The sequence below is a fragment of the Mus caroli genome, chromosome 17, assembly GCF_900094665.2.
Source record: "Mus caroli chromosome 17, CAROLI_EIJ_v1.1, whole genome shotgun sequence".
NCBI lineage: Eukaryota > Metazoa > Chordata > Mammalia > Rodentia > Muridae > Mus > Mus caroli.
The window spans coordinates 10065629-10083559 of NC_034586.1; the positions used below are offsets into that span (position 1 = coordinate 10065629).

The 17931-nt window shown below is 45.9% G+C and overlaps 1 protein-coding gene across 1 annotated transcript in view; it reads left to right on the forward strand.

The window, feature by feature from the left end:
* The window catches only part of Smoc2 (SPARC related modular calcium binding 2), a 123015-nt gene extending 105484 nt beyond the window's left edge, over positions 1-17531 (forward strand). Inside the window, exons 10-13 of the mRNA XM_021186294.1 lie at positions 10397-10499; positions 12180-12454; positions 14340-14380; positions 16253-17531. Coding sequence (XP_021041953.1) covers positions 10397-10499; positions 12180-12454; positions 14340-14380; positions 16253-16270 — 437 coding nt within the window. The 3' untranslated portion in view covers positions 16271-17531. The remainder of the gene's footprint in view (positions 1-10396; positions 10500-12179; positions 12455-14339; positions 14381-16252) is intronic.
* Positions 17532-17931: the final 400 nt, after the last annotated feature.

Below are 17931 nucleotides of genomic sequence, written 5' to 3' on the forward strand. Positions count from 1 at the left end.
TACCTCTTATGATCTTACTTGTCTCTTGCTTTTTACCCCTCACTCTTACCCCCTTTCTCTTTGTCTTCTCTCCTCTCTTCTCTCTCTTCTCCTCTCCTCTCTCCCTCTTACTCTTTCTCTCTAGCCTTTCTCCTCTCTCTCTCTCTCTCTCTGTCTCTCTCTCTCTCTTCCTTCTCTCTTTCTCCCTGCATTTCTATAGTAAATCTCTTAAACTATAGAGAGTCTCCGCTTATCAAGATCCACTGCCCTTATCCCTCTCTCCTATAATCCCAGGGGCTTTAGCAAGGTAGCTCCAGGGCTCCCCAGGTAGGGCTGCGCCTTGGCCACCCCCTGAAGAGTGGGATAGAGGAATGCCCACCCAGAGATGAGTGGAAGGTAGTTAGCAGCCCTCCCACGCCTGACTGACCAGAGTATAGGTGGAACTCTGGCGGGGTGTGGGCCTTTTCCCTTCCCCCTCTTCCCCAGGGCCCCCTATTTTAGTTCCCACAGTCCATGACTGTACCGGGCCCAAGCTTGGCTCAGGCCTGTGACTTTAGCATCTGTCTTGTCTGCCCACCCACTGAAGTGACCTATTTATTCACACTGGGGCGGGAGTCACTCCTCACACACAGTTTTTGCTTCATAGTACACAGGGAGTCTGCTCCTTGTGCCCTGTCAGGAAGGGTGTTTTGTAACCTGCATGTTCAGTCACAGTGACTACCATTTATTTCCTCCTGCCATAGCTGCTGCCATCAAATAGGACTCTACCTTTTGCATATTAGCACAGCTTGTCTTCCGCCTCAACTCTCCATCCTCATTTTCTTTTCATGCTGACTTCTTCCCTACACATTTTACCATGATAGCATGTGCACCCTTTGCTGAGAAGTTTGACATTTTCCCACACAGGCCCTTGCTGTAGGGTGCCATGCAGTCCTGTGGGCCTGGGATTCTGGAGCCTTAGTTGAGGCTCTCACTGAAGTTTAAAGCAGCAGAGACAGAGAACACTGGGGCACTGTGCAGACACACAGAAGGAGAGCAGCTTTCACCAGAGCCAGCATGCTGCTCTCATGACTGGGATGCAGAGGACCAGGGCCCACTCTGACAAGAAAGCAATGAGCATACAGAGCCCAGAGATGCCAAGACTGATTGGTGTGATCCAAGCCAGGCACAGAACCAGACCAAGGACGTCCCTTGCACAAAGTGTATCAGGTCTCTGCTTCTCACAGCCTGCCGTTCTTGTCCAGGTCCCACCACCCGTGGATAGCCTCCTGAGACAGGGTGTAAAGCAGACAGGAAGCACATGTGCCAGGGCGCTGCATGCTGTGCCACCTCTGAACTGAGGAAACAGGATTCCTAGTGGTGATGTAAGCATTATTGAAGGGAAAACATGGCTTCCAGTTTCCCCATCCAGTGGCTGCCTCCCAAGTAAAACTCTAGGGGTATAGAAAATCCTTCAGGTTATTAACTTAACCTATAAATATGTATAAGCACGAGGTGACAACATTCCATTCAGAATGGAACTGGATTCCTGTTCCCTAACGCCCTGGGTTTATGACAGTGTAGGTGAAGGAGTCTGGAGCAAGGCCAGGGAAAGACTGTGGGAGATAATCGTCTCAGCTCTGACAAACAAGCTGGGGATGGAATCCAGAGAGAGCCTGTTTGCAAATGCAAAGCCAGCAGCATTTAGCCAGTATAAGTTGTTCCTTCATTTGTACCATAGCCCCTTCCTACATCCCAACTTCAGACTGGCTTGTTTAGCAAGGTTTCTATAGGGTTAAGAGAGACAAATAGAGGCTTCCATAAAAACTTTGGAGTACTCCGCCCTTTCTAGCACCCCTCAGATCTTCCATTGACACCTCACCTGGCCTCCCACCAGCATTGGCACCCATTCAGTGTGTCTTATGCCTGATGACCAGGTAGGGGTATGTTATCCCATCTCTGAGGATAAAGCCAGAAAAGATCCAGGACAGAGGGTGAGGAGATGCTGGCCTTGTCTTTTGAAAAACTCTTCTTCCTTCTTGAACATAATCTTGGCTGCTCTGCTTGAAGAGTACCACCCTGGGTGGCAGGCATGGGTGTTCTCACCTTGGTGCCCACTGTGTATGGGCACCTAGTGCTTGTCTGTCCATTTTCCTGGCCACCAGTATGTGGTTACGCCACCAGTATATGGTTACTTCACCAAGGTTCATCTGTCATCTTGACTTCATGTTTTCTGACCTTGTCTCACTGTCTCTGCTGTCTGCTTTTGATTCTTCCTGAACACAAATAATATAAGATGGGCCAGGTCTCCTGGAGCAGCCCAAATCTTACTCTTTGGTGAATGGCCGTCTACTGTATGAGTTTCCACACAAGTCATCAGAGGGTTGGGGCTGTCCCAGTACATTGACTTTGTAAACTCACAGCTCCAAAGATTAAATTAAATAGGACAGTTGTCACCTGAGAAATTCCAGTTTGTCTGAGATTATGACATATAGACCATCTGGTATCTTTCCATAGGAAGGGATCCCTGCAGTCAAATAGCACTTTTTACGTTAACAATACTCTCCTTGCTGCAACCCAAGGGTCATCAAGAAATGAGTTAGATTGTTTTGACTTTTATTGAGCAGATACACCACTTATGGAGCAGTTGAGTCTGAGAGCAGATTAGCAGGCACTAGGCCACTGGCTTTTAAGGTGGGATTCTGAGTCTCAGTCCATGGTCCAACTTTCCCTGATGCCATGGAAGTGATATCACGTGTAAGAAGCTAACTTGTCCCTCTGTGCCTCTAATGTTCCCTTCCTAAGCCCTCTCATTCAGTCACCTGACTACATAATCCCCTGTGAGAATGCCAGCTTCTACTCTGAAAAGAAGCCCCGAGTTCTCTAGGGCAGTATCTGGATGAACTAGGGGAAGACTGCAGAGTCTTGTTCATCTGCAGTGAGGATGCTACATGCATGGCTTCTCTTGCCAAGACGTTAGGTGTATGACATTAGGCTATTCTATTTCCTGTTGGTGCTACCTTAATATTCCAGTAATCATAATGATTGGGATCATAAATTTTAAAACTTTGGCTATCCAACCTCTTGAGAAAGAAATCATCTTTGTACTCTTTCTCAGTTTGGTTGCCAGGTAATTAATGTCCGTCTTCACTGATATCATCATGAAGTGTTGTGCAAAGGGGAAGGCTGAAGACGGAATCTTACAGCTTTTCCTGGCATGGCTCTACTAGACTGTCATTGATCCAAGGTTTTGGTTTTTTGTTTTTGTTTTTGTTTTTGTTTTTTTCCTTTTCTCAATGCTCCTGACCCAGATGCAAGATAGTTAAGTCTGCGACTGAGTGGGTGGCTCTGCTACACCTCATTGTCCCACCTGATTCTCCTGAGTCCCAAGTGCAGAAGTTTCCTCTGTCCCCTACTGTCCTTGAGGAGCCTCTTGAAACCCAGCAGCTTGTCCTGTTGAGACAAGAGCAGTGCATCTTTCTGTGCTTTCTGTGAGTGTGGGTGAGAAACCACACAAGTCCAATGTGCATGAAGTCCAAAGGACAATAGGTCCTTCTTCTTGAGGACAATAGGTTATAGTGACTCAGCAACTTTTGTCATTGGCTAGCTTGCCTTCTCCTGCCACTGGGAACTCAATCAGATCAGCCACCTCTAGAGAACTCTAGAAAAATATGTTGTGTCTTCTTTTTTATAATCCATTTGTATTAGTCACGGTTCTCAAGAGTCTCAGGACTAAGAGCCAGGGGAACCCCATGTAAAGTTCTGGTATGTAGTCTATGTACAGCATTTTAGTAAGTGCCTCCCCTATGCCATGAATCCCAGAGCTGTCAGGAGACAATACTTTGGCCTTCATGCACATACAATATGAATCACAGTATGTACAATAGAAAGACAAGTGTGACCAACTCAGTCATTTGAGAGTACCGAGACAATGTTGATAACAGAAACTATGACATTTGAGTACTGGTCATAGAAACAGAACAGGAAGTGGGGTCCCATGAGAAGCACAGAGGTCAAGGTGGGAGCCAGCATGTGAGCTGTTTAGTGGAGCCTCTTTCTTAGACTCTACGTCATCCCCTGGGTTAGAGCCAGGACTTCAAGCAAGGGTGTCGTCATGTCAAACACTAGCAGATACACGTTGATTGATAAACTTGTGGCAGCCTGTGAAAGTGTTTCATTTTATTGCTGTAGCTTTGGGGGTGCAAGGGAGGTAGAAGGAGGCAAGAAACTGCCTGAGGGTTAATATGGAGGGAGCAACATCAAGACAGAGCTGCAGTGAGTGGGGAGGAGGGCTGAGGATGAATAGGTCTGGGGTTTCCAAGCTAGTAGTTAGGAGCCTTGCTGTGTCCTTTGGAACTAATGTGAAAGGCAAGAGGAAAATGATGGGGGCTTTGCCTGGAGGTTGGTCAAGATACTAAGACAGAAGCAGATGCTTATGCTGAAGGCTCACAGCACTTCCCAGGAAGGTGAGACCACCCACATCCCTTACACTTAGCCTTTTATTAGTCACCCAGAATCTTCCTGGTGTGTGCCACACACCTGCTACCATCTCAGCAGTGCAAAAAGGGGGAAATTGGTGTTGCACTATGTCTTATAGTGTTCATTATCAAAATATACATCAATGCACATGCTGGAACTAACTTAAACTGGGACCTGTCTTCAGAATGTAGGTGTTCTGGTAAATTCCCTGCCAACGTTTGACTATACGAGGCTGACATAAGTGTGCCAAGGCTAACTGGCTCAGGAGTCACTTTCTCTTCTCTATGGGCCTTCATTTCTGTTTCGAAGTTAAACATGAAGACACCGTGAGCTATGGAGATTTCAGAACTACCTGTTCTGTGTTTGGACTCCTGAAGATCCTTAGGAGCCTAAAGAGGCCAACTGGACTGACTGAGCATTCAATTAAGATGTATAGAGATGTTACCCACCCAGGTGTTTATGTCTTTAGACATCTCAGACTGTGTATGTGGTCAGAGCTTGTTCTTGCTGGACGCAATCCTGTGCACTTTCATTCATTCCTAGTTGCCTGGTCTCTGACTCTGTGCCCATGCACGACATGATTATTCTGCCTTGACTCCATGGCCTCTGGATTACTGGAGTTGATTCCTGGAGTGCTGTTATCAATCAACTGTTTTTAAAACATTGACAGTTCAGTTCTAGAAAGCTCTTACCTGATAATTCTCTGCGAAGTTTCTATACAACAACCTTAGCTCAGGAAGACACCAAGCAGCAGCATATGTTTATTCTCTTGCATGACAGAGTGAGACCAGACCAGCCTGTAGTGGGGGCCAGGCACCAGAACTGTCACTGACTCCTGGAAGAGACTTACAGTGCCACATTACAAGGTGAAATGTGTCCGGAGATGCTCACTCTGCCCCAGGAGGCCTGTGACCTTAGGTTTTGTAAGAAGGACACAGACTGGAACCTAGAGAAGTCCCATGAGTCCTATGAAGTGACACCAATCTTTACTCAAGACCACTCTCTCAGTATCTCTTCAGCAGCACTTCCCTTTAAAGCACCTTGAGGGCTGGGGGTCATGGCTGTCATCAAGGCCCTTGACAAATGTCACCGATGCTCTTGGGAAACTCAGAGAGATTCCAGGCACCAGCAGGGCTGGTTTGAGGATAAATGCCTAGGCAGCTCCATATTTCAGACATGTCCCTGAGATTCCTAGTGTATATCCTTCTGATGCCCAACCTATGGAGATTTAAGCCAAGACAAAGGCTTCCTGGGATGTTTGTTATGAGAAGTCCCATGGCCTTATATCCATAGCTTCTTTAAAAGATTAGGCCAGTGGGAGCCATTGACTGGCCATGTGCCCACCATGGCTTGCTTTCCCCCATCATCTTAGCTCTCTCCTGGGCCTTGGCTCCTAAACAAGAGCTGATTTCCACCAATGTATGAGTGTGAGCTCCTTAACATGCATCCCGGAGCCCAGGAACTATGCTTTAAAAGACAGGAAATACACTGAACAATAATGAGATCCGAGCATAAATATTTCAAGTATAGAAATATAGAAAATAGAAAAATAGAGTTAACACAAGAATGGGTTTGGTTTTCTTTTGAAATCTTACACTTGAAAAGTTTAGTGAGATTTTTCTCTAGCACGTCCTGATCCTAAACCCTCTGTGGGGTCCAGCCTGGAGGAAGGATTAGGGGATTGGCTTTTCACACCTATGTAACAAGTTGCAGGCAGCTAAACCCAAGCAGCTGAGCAAACTTTCCTAACTCTTGGTTGCCTGGGTCTAAGTTTTGATTCTTTTCATAGTTGTAAATTTAAATGTTAAAGAAGGTATGAACTGCGCATAAGGAAAGAGAGCAGGGGGTTGGTGGGGGAATAGGTCCTGTGTCCCGGAGCACATCACCCAGCATGTGTCTGTGACTAGTCAAGGAGGAGACGATAGCTACTTGGAACAGCCACCTTCTAGGAATATCTGTGATATCATGTTTTAGTAGAGGCCTTGTGACCATGGATCATTACTAGTTGTTTTAAGTCCCAGACCTTTCAGCCAAACCCATTTCCCAGCTCCCCATACTCTGTGTGGTGGATGGAGTCTTCTTTGTACACAGACAGGATGGGCTTGGCCCACAGCAGCCTCTCGTCTGCTCACAAGGCTGCCCACCTTCCCTTCCTCACTCCCCCCTCAGCAAGGAGACTGAAGTCATCTGAAGAGTGCTTTCCACTCTGACCACATACACACTAGGATGATTGTCCAGGAAGGGTGAATCTGGTCCTTCATCCCCACTACTGTGGTCTTAAGAGCAGTGAGGAAAACTCAGAGGCCTTGATCTTGCTCAGGCACAGACAGGGTCAGTACACTGACCCCCTCTAACCCATCCTGGTTGTAGTTTTGAAGACCATTCACTTTTAGATTTCCACTAAGCTGGTCTAAGATTCATGCCTCTATCGCGTTCTGTCTTTCTGTGTCTCTGAGTTTGAATGGATTCACCATTTTTTCAACACTGTGGATTGTCTAGAGCTATCGTGGTGGAGAGAACCTGTGTGTTGAAGTGGGTTCAAACATCAGGTGTAACACTTTGTGCCATGAGCTGGAAGCTGTGGTCCAGCCTCTGCTAACGTCATGCTACCCCAGACTCCTGAGTCCCTTGAAATGCTTGTTCCAGAATGCTCAAGGAAACTCTAAACTTGGAGAAAACAGTACTCTGGTTATTCCTCACTGAGAAGTTGCTGCAGACAGAGGGTTATTTGGCTGTATGTCAGGTTCAATGCTATAATTCAAAATAGACTTTTTAAACTAAGAAAGTACCCACAAATCTAAAACCTGTCATCAACCAGATACTTCAGACTCAGGAGTTCACGGACATTGACCAGCTCAAGGCCTGGGTTTGTATCCTAGTGGCCTTCCCTAATCTCACAGTATTTCATTAGCATGGAGGCTAACATCTCTTTGTGCCTGACCAGCATGGCTATAAGACCCAGGTTAGGACCACCCAGCCTCTTCTCTTGATCATCTGCTCTCTGCCTCTATTGGCTCTGCATGGGGTTTCCTTGTGGTAGCCAGACATGCCGTGTAGGTTACTGGGAGAAAGTTTACATTCATTGTGATGATCCACAGAGGAGATTTGCCCTGCAATCAGGAGGCCCGTCGTGAACATGAATAAATGCATACTGAAAAAAAGATAAATCATAAGCATAAGCAAAAGTACTGAAATCAGTAGTTTTTAAATAAAAGACTCTTGTTTTTAAAAATAGGGGTGTTTCATAGAAAGTACAGAACACATTTCTTTTGAAAGATTAAAAGAAAAAAAAACAAATCTTTTAAGGTATAGAAAATGAACTTCTGGAGAAGCAACTGCTGGGCCAAGGACTTCTGAGCCCAGTAATGCATTTACTGGAAGAACATCCTCCTAGCAGAACTATTCCTAAATAAACTGACTGTCCCGTTAGATCAAGATCCGCATGCTTGATCCTGACACTTACCCTGGAATGTCACTCTTCTTGGAAACGTTCCATCAGGCCCCAAGACAGGCAGCTTGATTAAGAAGAGAACTTGGAAGCATGGAGCATGACCCATGAGTCTTGTGTTTCCTGCCAGCCTGTGGTCCTGACAGAGATGTAATGTCTCGGGGGAAACCAAAGGCTCTCTGCTCCTGAGATGGATAGGCAGGTTAGTAGTGTGGGTGTGGGAACTGGTATCTGCAGAATGAATTGACTTCTGTCTATAACACCAGACCACTGTGAGGCCACGTGAAGTCACTGTCCCTTCACCTCAAGCCAGGTCAGTTCTCTTGGATATGCACTTTATCAGAGTGCATATTCCTGGTGACGCACTTTGTACACACATAGTCCAGCTACCTTTCATATATGGAAAGCCATCACCTTCAAGGGCAATGGGTGCTCTTAGCTCTCTCTTCTGAGCGTGTCAGTCTCATATCTGTTTGTCTTGGACTTTGGGAATGTTCTTATGCCCCAGTCCATGTATCACAAAGGCAGTATGGCTCTAGGCTCTGTAGTGGAGGCAAAAGGCTCTCAGATTCTCACAGCGAGCAAATCAGCTCAAGGTACTTGGTGGCCAATCAACACAAACCTGGCAGGTACAGCCTGTAGATAACTCTGGCTCTTTGTCTGGGTCTCTTTCTTACATCTCCACTATTACCTCTGACCATCCATGTAGTTAAGACATTCCCTTCATTCTCCTAACCCAGACCGCCATGAGCAGCTTCCTGGGTTGCTGCTCCAACCAGTCCAACCACTTCTTCATTCTGCCCTCTCTGGATGTGATGCACAGTTCTTTTTCCATTTGTTGATGTCTCTAAAACTATAACAAACATAGATGTCAGAGTCTAAAATAAATGGCTTATCAGTTACCTCCTGTAAAACAAAATAAGGATTTCATACCTGGCATCCATCCCAAGGACCTTGCTTGAGTTCGAGTGTGACCAGATCCCTGCTTCTTCACAGGTTCTCAGTGGACATTCTCTGAGAAGATGTGAACAATGGCTACCTTCACCATATTCCCCTTTGAGTCTCTTAAGGCTGACAAGCGCTGGGGAGTTCATGTGTGCACCTCAGGGTTTTGCAAAGGCCTACCATGCTTTCCCAGTATGCCTCCTCCTTCAGAGGTATCATGGGCCAGATGAGCATATAGGCAGTTAGGAAGCCCCTTCCAATGGGCCTGCAGCTTGATTTCCCATCCTTGTCTTCACACCATCAATGCCTGTGTCATCTCCAGTTGTCCAGCAAAGATGGTTTCCAGAAGTTTTTGGAGAGCCAGCAACCACTTGAAGCAATCTCAGGCTTCTGTTTCCCTTCTGGAGAATGCCTCAGGGATTCAGGACAGTTTCTCAGAGCCCTTCCTTCACTCAGTGGGTATGGCTTGTTCTGTAGATTGTGATCCATCCTTTTAATTGAGCACAGAAGAGATACACAGTCTTTCTTGTCTCAAGTTCCAAACACTCTATGAAAGGCTAACATCTGTTTTCTGCTAGAATGTTTAATAAGTCAAAACAGACCTCCATAGATCCTTGCCACAGGCAGCTAGTATTTGTTTGAATCATAGTAAACACACACACACACACACACACACACACCAAACAAACAAACAAAAAACAAAACAACAATAACAACAATAAAACAACCCAAGTGTCTAAAGGAAAACTATGAAACCAAAATGTCTTCAACCACACTAGCATGTTAGTCTCTACTGCCCAGCTACCATAACTCAGGATGGAGAGAATATCTCAGACTTGATAGACAGGTACCCCAAGTGGGGGTGAGTGCAGGGGAGGTTGGTAAAAAAGCACTACCATGCCTGTAAAATGCTCTGTGGAAAGTCGAGCTCTGGATACCAGAATTGGTGAATCTCTCTTGGGCTGAGATCCTAAACGGTGAGCTCTGGGGCTCACAAGTATGAACATCCATGATCCTTGATATGTGTTGCACTGATGAATCTGCCCCTAAGGAGGCAACCACAGATCTGCCTGACATTGCTTCTAACTAGACTTGGGATTTCAGGAACTATGTAATGGTGGCTGGCAGCGTCTGGACTCACTACCCTGGGTTAGATTTCCTTGTGAAAATCCCAGTAGGGAGCACTTGGTTACTGCGGATGTTTCCAAGGATCTGAGGCCTCAGGTAACAAAGGGACACCCATACATGCCTGTATTGTGGCTTTAGAGATCAACCAGAGGCTAAAGCTTGAGAATCTTAATCTCATGTCATAATTCAACAAATGTTAGATGCCATGATTGATAGTTGCTGTGAGTCAAGGTCAACACCTATGAATTATAGTGGTACAGTTGGTGAGCATGAGGTACGAATACAGTGCGCCTGCATCCAATCATCTCATTCATATGAAGCAAGTCTAACTTACTAATTTCTGAATACTAAATCTTTTTTCCATTGTACAGAGACTTCTGTTATACCTTGTGAATTCCACTAACAGAGGGGGGAAATGTGCATTTTTTTTTTTTTTAGGTTGTCCTGGTGCCAAAAAGCATGAGTTTCTGACAAGTGTCCTGGATGCGCTCTCCACAGACATGGTTCATGCCGTCTCTGACCCCTCTTCCTCTTCTGGCAGGTATACTGTGTCTTGCTGCAGAGCAATATGCTGGCTTGAAGCCCAGAAGTTTGAAGGAATCTGGAAAGCTAAATTCTTCCTGGCCAGTGGCCATGTGAGATCAGGCAGTTCACTTGAATGTCTAAGAGAGAGAGAGAGAGAGAGAGAGAGAGAGAGAGAGCACCTTAGAGGAGGAGGACCCTGGGAACAGCCTCCCTCTTCATGATCAGGGGCTCCTGGGGCCCAGGGAGGCCTGAGAAGAGGAACACACTTGCTTTGGGTGGATCTATAGGTGGAAACTGAGTCTGAGACTTAGCTACTGGGTTTTGACTTACCTACTTTGGAATTCTGCAACTCAAAAAAAGTTGGCTTTTTGTTGTTGTTGTTTTTTTTAATTTTTTGTTTGTTTACTTGTTTTTGAGACATGGCTTCTGTGTATAGCCCTGTCTGTCCTGGAATTCACTCTGCAGACCAGGCTGGCCTTGAACTCAGGGAGCCACTGCCTCTGCCTCCCGAGTGCTGGGACTTATTTATCGTTGATCCCTGCTCTGCACATGTGAGACTTATCTTCTTATCCAGGTTCAAGTGTACAGCTGGGGCCTTGATCCCACCAACAAGACTCACCCTACAGATGCTCTCCTGTGTACACTGTAGACACAGTGAGACTTGGTTTTTTGTCACGGTAGAACTAACGGTGCCTGTGTGCCCACTTCCTCACAGTACAGGGTGATGGAGCTGTCCAGGTGAACGGCTGTGGCACTTCAGTACTTAAACTCAGCCCTGGGTGATCACAATCTCTCACTCTTATTTCTGAAAGAAACTTTATTTTAATGCTTTTGTTTTTCTAAAAACACTGTTTCCATGTCCTCCTGACAGCGAGCTCCTGGCTGTCTCCTGTATAAAGCCTCCTTAGCAAAAAGCCGCCCTTCATCTTGTGCTTTCTTTGCTAAGGAAGGCATAAGGGGAGAAGGAACACTGAGGGGGAAATGTCACATTTGCATAAGCTAAGGCAAAAGAAGTCACCTAAATTTCAACCTCCCGTCATGTACTTTAGAAGGGACTATCTTGCCTTATGAGTGTCTGACCCACAATAGTGCCTGCGAGCCCAGTCGCCGGGGGCTGTTGGCATCTGCTTGCTGTATTTGCACTCTCACAGAGGAAAGTCCATCTAAACAGTGGAGTCCGCTGAGTCCAAAGTGATGGCATAGGTTCTTCACCTCAGGTGAGAGGTGGACGTCCTTACAGCACAGTGTCAAGGTTTGACTCACAGCCTGACTTATCTGTATCTCAGAATGTACAGCTTTAAAAGAATTCCAAAGAAAATTGTCTAGTTATAACTGAAAAAAATTTTGATCTCACCTCATCTACTTAAGTGTATCTTGCATACACAGTAGACAAATTATCACATTAAGGTAGAGAGCCTGGCACTCTAGATGCCTCTGGTGGATGCTGTTACTTCTTGACCTGAGCCCAGGTCTCAGGTCAGTGACCTTGAACTCAAGGCCTTGGGCAATTGAATAACCACGGTGCACACATTGCTGTGGTGTTCCTTGTTCTGAACACACTGGCTTATATTTGGAGGTGGCCGCATCAGGTAGTGCATTGGGGTAGGCACAGGTGTGAGGGTGGGGAAGGGGGGAGCCAGAGTCAGGGGGCACAGCAGCTTCAGCCTTCTGTCTGACATGCTTGCTCATCCTCTAGGCTGTCAGAGCCAGACCCCAGCCACACCCTGGAGGAGAGGGTTGTGCATTGGTATTTCAAGCTGCTTGATAAGAACTCTAGTGGAGACATTGGCAAGAAGGAGATCAAACCCTTTAAGAGGTTCCTGCGAAAGAAATCCAAGCCCAAAAAGTGTGTGAAGAAGTTTGTGGAGTACTGCGACATGAACAATGACAAGTCCATCACCGTGCAGGAGCTCATGGGCTGCTTGGGTGTCACCAGAGAGGAGGGTAAAGCCAACACCAGGAAGCGCCACAGTAAGCCTTCCTTACGTCAGTACCCTGCACTTTAATCATGTTGGGGCTTTGTGTCGAGGGTTTGCTTCCTGGATTTGACAGGATGCCTTACGGTCGGTATATAGGAGATACACGGTATGCCATTGGTTGTTGTCGACCACGTAGAAGTGACCACGGGTGGTCAGCATCTTGTCACCTGGCCAGGAGAGCAGCAAGTCTCAGGAACATAAGCTGAGTACAGCTCTAATGCCCAACCTGTTCCTGTTCTAATCACAATGGCTATCTGTTCAGACATGACTTCCCTCCTGATTGTAGAACCATTGGCGATAACTGGCCAACACAGTTCATAGGCTCTACTGGAACATTCAGGCCAAGTCAAGGACAGTGAAATTATCACCTCTAGGAGATCAGTTGTCCCAGTGGGTTTAGCTGGCTTAACACTTGGATTCTCTGTGGGGGCTGGCCTAAGTCATCAGATGTAGCAGGAGTAGAGAGGATTCCAGGATAGATAGAGTCTGAGGTTCTCACATTTGATTCTATGATTTGGTGACTGGCTTCATCAACATGTTGGAGAGCATGTGTGGAACATGAGTGCATTTTTCCCTTTGTACCTCTGAGCCATGTTGTTGTGGTCAGGACAGCATTAACAGTAATTGGCTGAAGGGACTTTAGATAGCGATCTTCAAAATAAAAAGCCATCTTCTCATAAATTAGCAAGAATCACTTCTCCAAGACAAAAATCTAGCCTGGACCCTAATTTGGTTATATAATGCTGAATGGTCACCATGACATATACCGGGGGGCAGAGATACAAGGAGGGAGATGTTTTGCCTTCTGGGAAACCACATGGTATAGATCCAGTTAGGATGACTTCAAAAGGGTATCTGGGCTCAACATGTTCCTTTGAGTGGGGTGGCTGTCTGCACAGGACAGAGGGCTGTTGGGAATCATGAACTCAGAAATGGGTTCGGAGGCAGAGCTATTGCAGGTGTTGAGCTGTAAGGAGGGAATGTTCATGGGATGTCATGAGACTACTAAGTAGCTCTGGAATGGAGCTACCCGGTCCTGGAAAGGAATGGGCAGGAGAACAGTTAAGGGAAGTAGAGTCCAGCTTTCCTTGCTGCCTGTTAGAATTCTGATAAGTTGCTATGGTTGGAGGTAGAGTCTGGGATTAGGAGACAGGAACATCTGGGATAGTGGCCTGTGTGTGCTTATGAGCCAGCAGGAAACTGGAAATGGGTATCTAATACTCTCATGTAACTAACAATGAATAGGGAGAAAGGAGGAAGATGAGTCCACTGGGGACCGACAGCAACTGTCCACGGCCAGGAAGGAATGAATGAGGAAATGGAGGTACATGGAGGCCATTACAAAGTAGGAAGGAAGGCTGGAGAAGTGCCCCCCACCCCGATTCTGGGCAAGGAGGGACTTTGTCCAGTTAAGAGGGGCTGAACTCTGAGCAGAGACCAGCGTGAGGTAGGGGCGGGGCACCTGAAGTCAAGTGTCCATGTAGCACAGGAGTGAGTACTTCACTGAGAGCGGAAAGGGGAGAACCCCCCATCTCCAAGCCAAGGACAAACAGCACATGAGTGAAATGAGCCAAAGCTGATGTTAATACTGAAGCAAAATATTTCAAAGAACAGAATGTGTGTGGGTGTGGCTCAGGCTCACTCTGCTTTTTCTTGTGTGGTTGGGATTTGGGCTAAAACAAGGCACTCTCCCAGTGTTGCAGTAGGGCATTTGTGTTGTTAGACAATGTTTCCGTAGTGATTTAAAAGCCCACTCTTCCAAATCTAGCTTCGGGCCTCTCTGGGTACATTGCCATTTGACCCAGTCTGTTGATTGATGCTGTCCAGCCTGTCATTGAGGAGTATTTGACTAGCAATAATGTCTTTTCCCCTCCCAGCCCCCAGAGGAAATGCTGAAAGGACTTCTTCTAATAGACAGGTGAGTATATCTGTGCTGTAGACTTTATTGTACTCCGATCTACTTAAACTTTACAAGAGAAACCGGGGTCTGTTTGTAGGACTAGGCACAGTGGTATCTTCAGGAAAACCAGACAGCTTTGTTAAGGCATTTGGAGCAAAGAAACTTTTTTTTGCCAAATTCTGCCTGTGACCACTGACCAGATAAATCCTGTATTTAAAGATTCTGCCCTGTTTTGTTTTTTTTTTTTTTTAAATTTGAAATTCCAGTTAATTTGTTAATTTAAAGATGGGTTTCCCAATTGTGTGGAAGAAATGGTCAGGGAAGCTGGTGTTTGTTGTTTGTTTCTTTAAAGAGATGGCTGGGACAAGAGACACTCTGCCCCTCAAATAACCCACTCACCTGGAGATCAAAAGAGGCAGGAGTTCATCTCACAAAGAGATTTTCAGTTCCTTACTGGGTTAACAAACATTTGTGTTTCCGAGGCCACATTTCTAGGTGTGCAATTAAAGCGTGCAGTTGTGGACCCCATGTCCCAGCCGCAGCCTAAGTGGGGACACTTTTCCAGGGTTCTTTGCCCAAACCCAGGCAAGCGGAGCTCTCTATTAACTCTGGTATGTTATCTGTTTACTTTGGCTGCACCTGTTTGATGCCAGACGGAGGGTCCCTGTTTATTGTGGGCTTTAAGTAGGGACCTCCTGTGCACACCTTGGAGAGAACTGAAAGCCTTTTCATTAGGGAAGGACATGTGATTCATTTTCCTTTGTTTAGTAAATGTTTATGGTTTTGACTTTTCCAGTCACACTGCAAATCACTTACACTTGCAAAGGGGGCAGGTCTGAGAGCAATTACCCAGCTGCCTCCAAAGGCTTCCCAGGGGCTGTTTGCTTCAGTTAATGGCAACTCTCAGACACACATGTGCCATGCAATCTTAAACACCCCAACTCAAAACCAAGCCTTCCACTTGAGTACTCTTCCCGAAAAAAAGACACAGCAGTGTGGTTTTTCCATCTTTCTTGCAGTACCGCAGTGCACGGAGCGAAACCTTACCATTATTATGCCATGGGGTGATTCAGCGGGCCAGAAATCTGAAAGTTCTTCCTAGGTAGCTTCATAGCTGCTCAGCCAGGATCAGAGCTGTGAGCTCGAGCATTTGGCTCTGGCTCTCAAGAGCAACCACCTTCCCCAGTAGCTCTGGGCATCTTCGGTGATGACTGAGGTCCGTCAGAAGGCCTTATAATTAAGACAAAGCTTTCACCAGCTTAGCATTAGAGGTTATTCACCTCCTCCTGGGGTTATCAGAATGAAGGAAAGACAGCCTAAGATTCCAAGCTTAGTATTTTAGGTATTAGATAAAAAGATTAATCTCCATTTATACAGGTTGATGCACTTGATAAAAAGATGGCTGCTTTTATTTATTTATTTATTTATTTCCTTTTCTAAATGACTGCCCTTGAAAGTCTATTTGGTGAAGGACAGCAAACACAGATGCAAGCTGAATTTCTTCTTAGGTAAAAACAGCAAGACAGAAACATCAAAAGGAAAAAAGTTAAGACTGTTTAGGCTGGGGGCACACGTAACCCAAGCTGAAGTCTGGTGACTGCAAGTTTGGGACTTTTATCTGTGCCACCTTGTAGTTAGTTCACTTACAGTATTTGAAGTCAATGCAATCTTTCTCAGATGATATATTCTGCTGGTGATTTCAAGGGAAGAAAAGACTTCCTAAACAACAGGCCCACTCATTCTTTACTGTAAGGTGCCCTGTCCTTTCCTGTATGGCTTTCCTCATAGCAAGTAGGTTTACTTCCAGGAGCAAGTCTTTGTCTGCATAGGGAAGACACAGACATCTTCCTAAGATTATCTTCATTTTGTTTTTTTGTTTTGTTTCTCCAGCCCAGGAAACAAGGATGAACGGCTGACCACTCAAGACAGTTCCTAGACATGTGGGAATTTTCCCTCACCAAAGAGCAATTAAAAACGAAAAACACATAGTATTTGCACTTTGTACTTTAAATGTAAATTCACTTTGTAGAAATGAGATATTTAAACGGACTGTTGTGATCTGTGAAAAAGGAAGGCTGGCTTCGGGAAATTAATCACATACAATGTATGTGTCCTTGTTTGACCTTCAAGATCTGTGCTGGTGGGGTGGGTTTTAAATGCATTTCAACTTCACTTCCTCGTCCCTCTGTGGAGGGCCTGGTTTATTCCCTTGCCCTTTCCTCTGCCTCCAGTCTCCATTGGCTTGCTCTCTGTGCTCTTGATGCAAGCCAGAGCCTACCATATCCTTAGAAGCTTGCAGTGGTTGCCTGTTTCATAAAGTTTTGCTCTCTAGAGATGTCACTCACACCATGGGTCACACAGGCACTAGCTCAGGCATAGCCTTAATTTCCAGTAGCCCCTGCTTGAGACTATGCTGTCAGGCTCTGTCAGACTCCAGTTTTAGCCTCTGCTTGAGCCAACCCTACTGTTGAATCCCTGTTAAAGGGAGCTGAATGGGCAAGCAGCCAGAGAGTCCTCTTTCAGAGAGCAAATTTAACTCTGGCCTGCCGGCTCCATCTCATTGGCCCAGGAAGGATCCAGTCCACCTGCCTCACTTCTGAGTGTCTGGGCCCTCCTGCTAGGGTCCACTGGAAAGGAAAAATGCCTTCTACAGAGATCATGGACCACATCCTGAGGAAGGTACAGCTAGACTACATCGTTCCAAGAGTGCTGAACAACAGGCAGCTGAGGATGACTTTCATTCTGTGGAGGCATCAGGTTTGAGGGAATTCACCCAAGGCCACTATGGGATGAAGGTTAGGGACTGGATGACCATACTGTGAGAGACTGGACTAGATTGAGTGTATGGCTGGCTGTCACTTTCTGACCTAGGTCAGTCTGTACTCTCTGTTCTCAAGGAACAGTGGCAGATGGGAGGAGAGCTGGGGCAATTCTGGGGTTTATATGGGAAATTGTTCATGGTCCCCAGCCTCTCAATATATGTCTGTAGATGCATTGTGAACGCACACTGCAGAAGGCCTTTGCTCATTTGAACTGTGTAGAGGCAAGAAGTGACCAGCTCATGTCAATGCTGTCTACAAACAAGTATGATCCTAACTGTTTTGGATAATCTTTTATATTTCTGAACTCTGAATTTAATCATTTTATTAGATTAAAATATGCGATTCAACTGTGTTAGCCTTCTTTTCCGCATTTCATAAAAGATTACTGTTTAAAAATTATTTTTTTAGATTCTTCTAGATGTGTGAGAGTCTTGCCTGCCTGTATGTCTGTGCACCTCGTTCATGCTTGGTGCCCATGGAGGTCAGAAGAGAGCATCAGATCTTCTGGAATAGTAGTTATGGACAGTTGTGAGCTGCTAGATGGGTCCTGAGATTGACCGTGGTTCCTCTTCAAGAACAACAAATGCTCTTTACACTGAGTTCTCTCTCCAGTTCTTCATGATTGCTCACTGTAAAATCTGTCCACTAGTGGAAGCCAAAGTTGAGGGTGCTAGCCCAGCAGATTTGGGTCTGATTTTGCCTCTTGGAGGAGTCTGTGTGAAATGGGATATGTTCCTCAACTTTTCT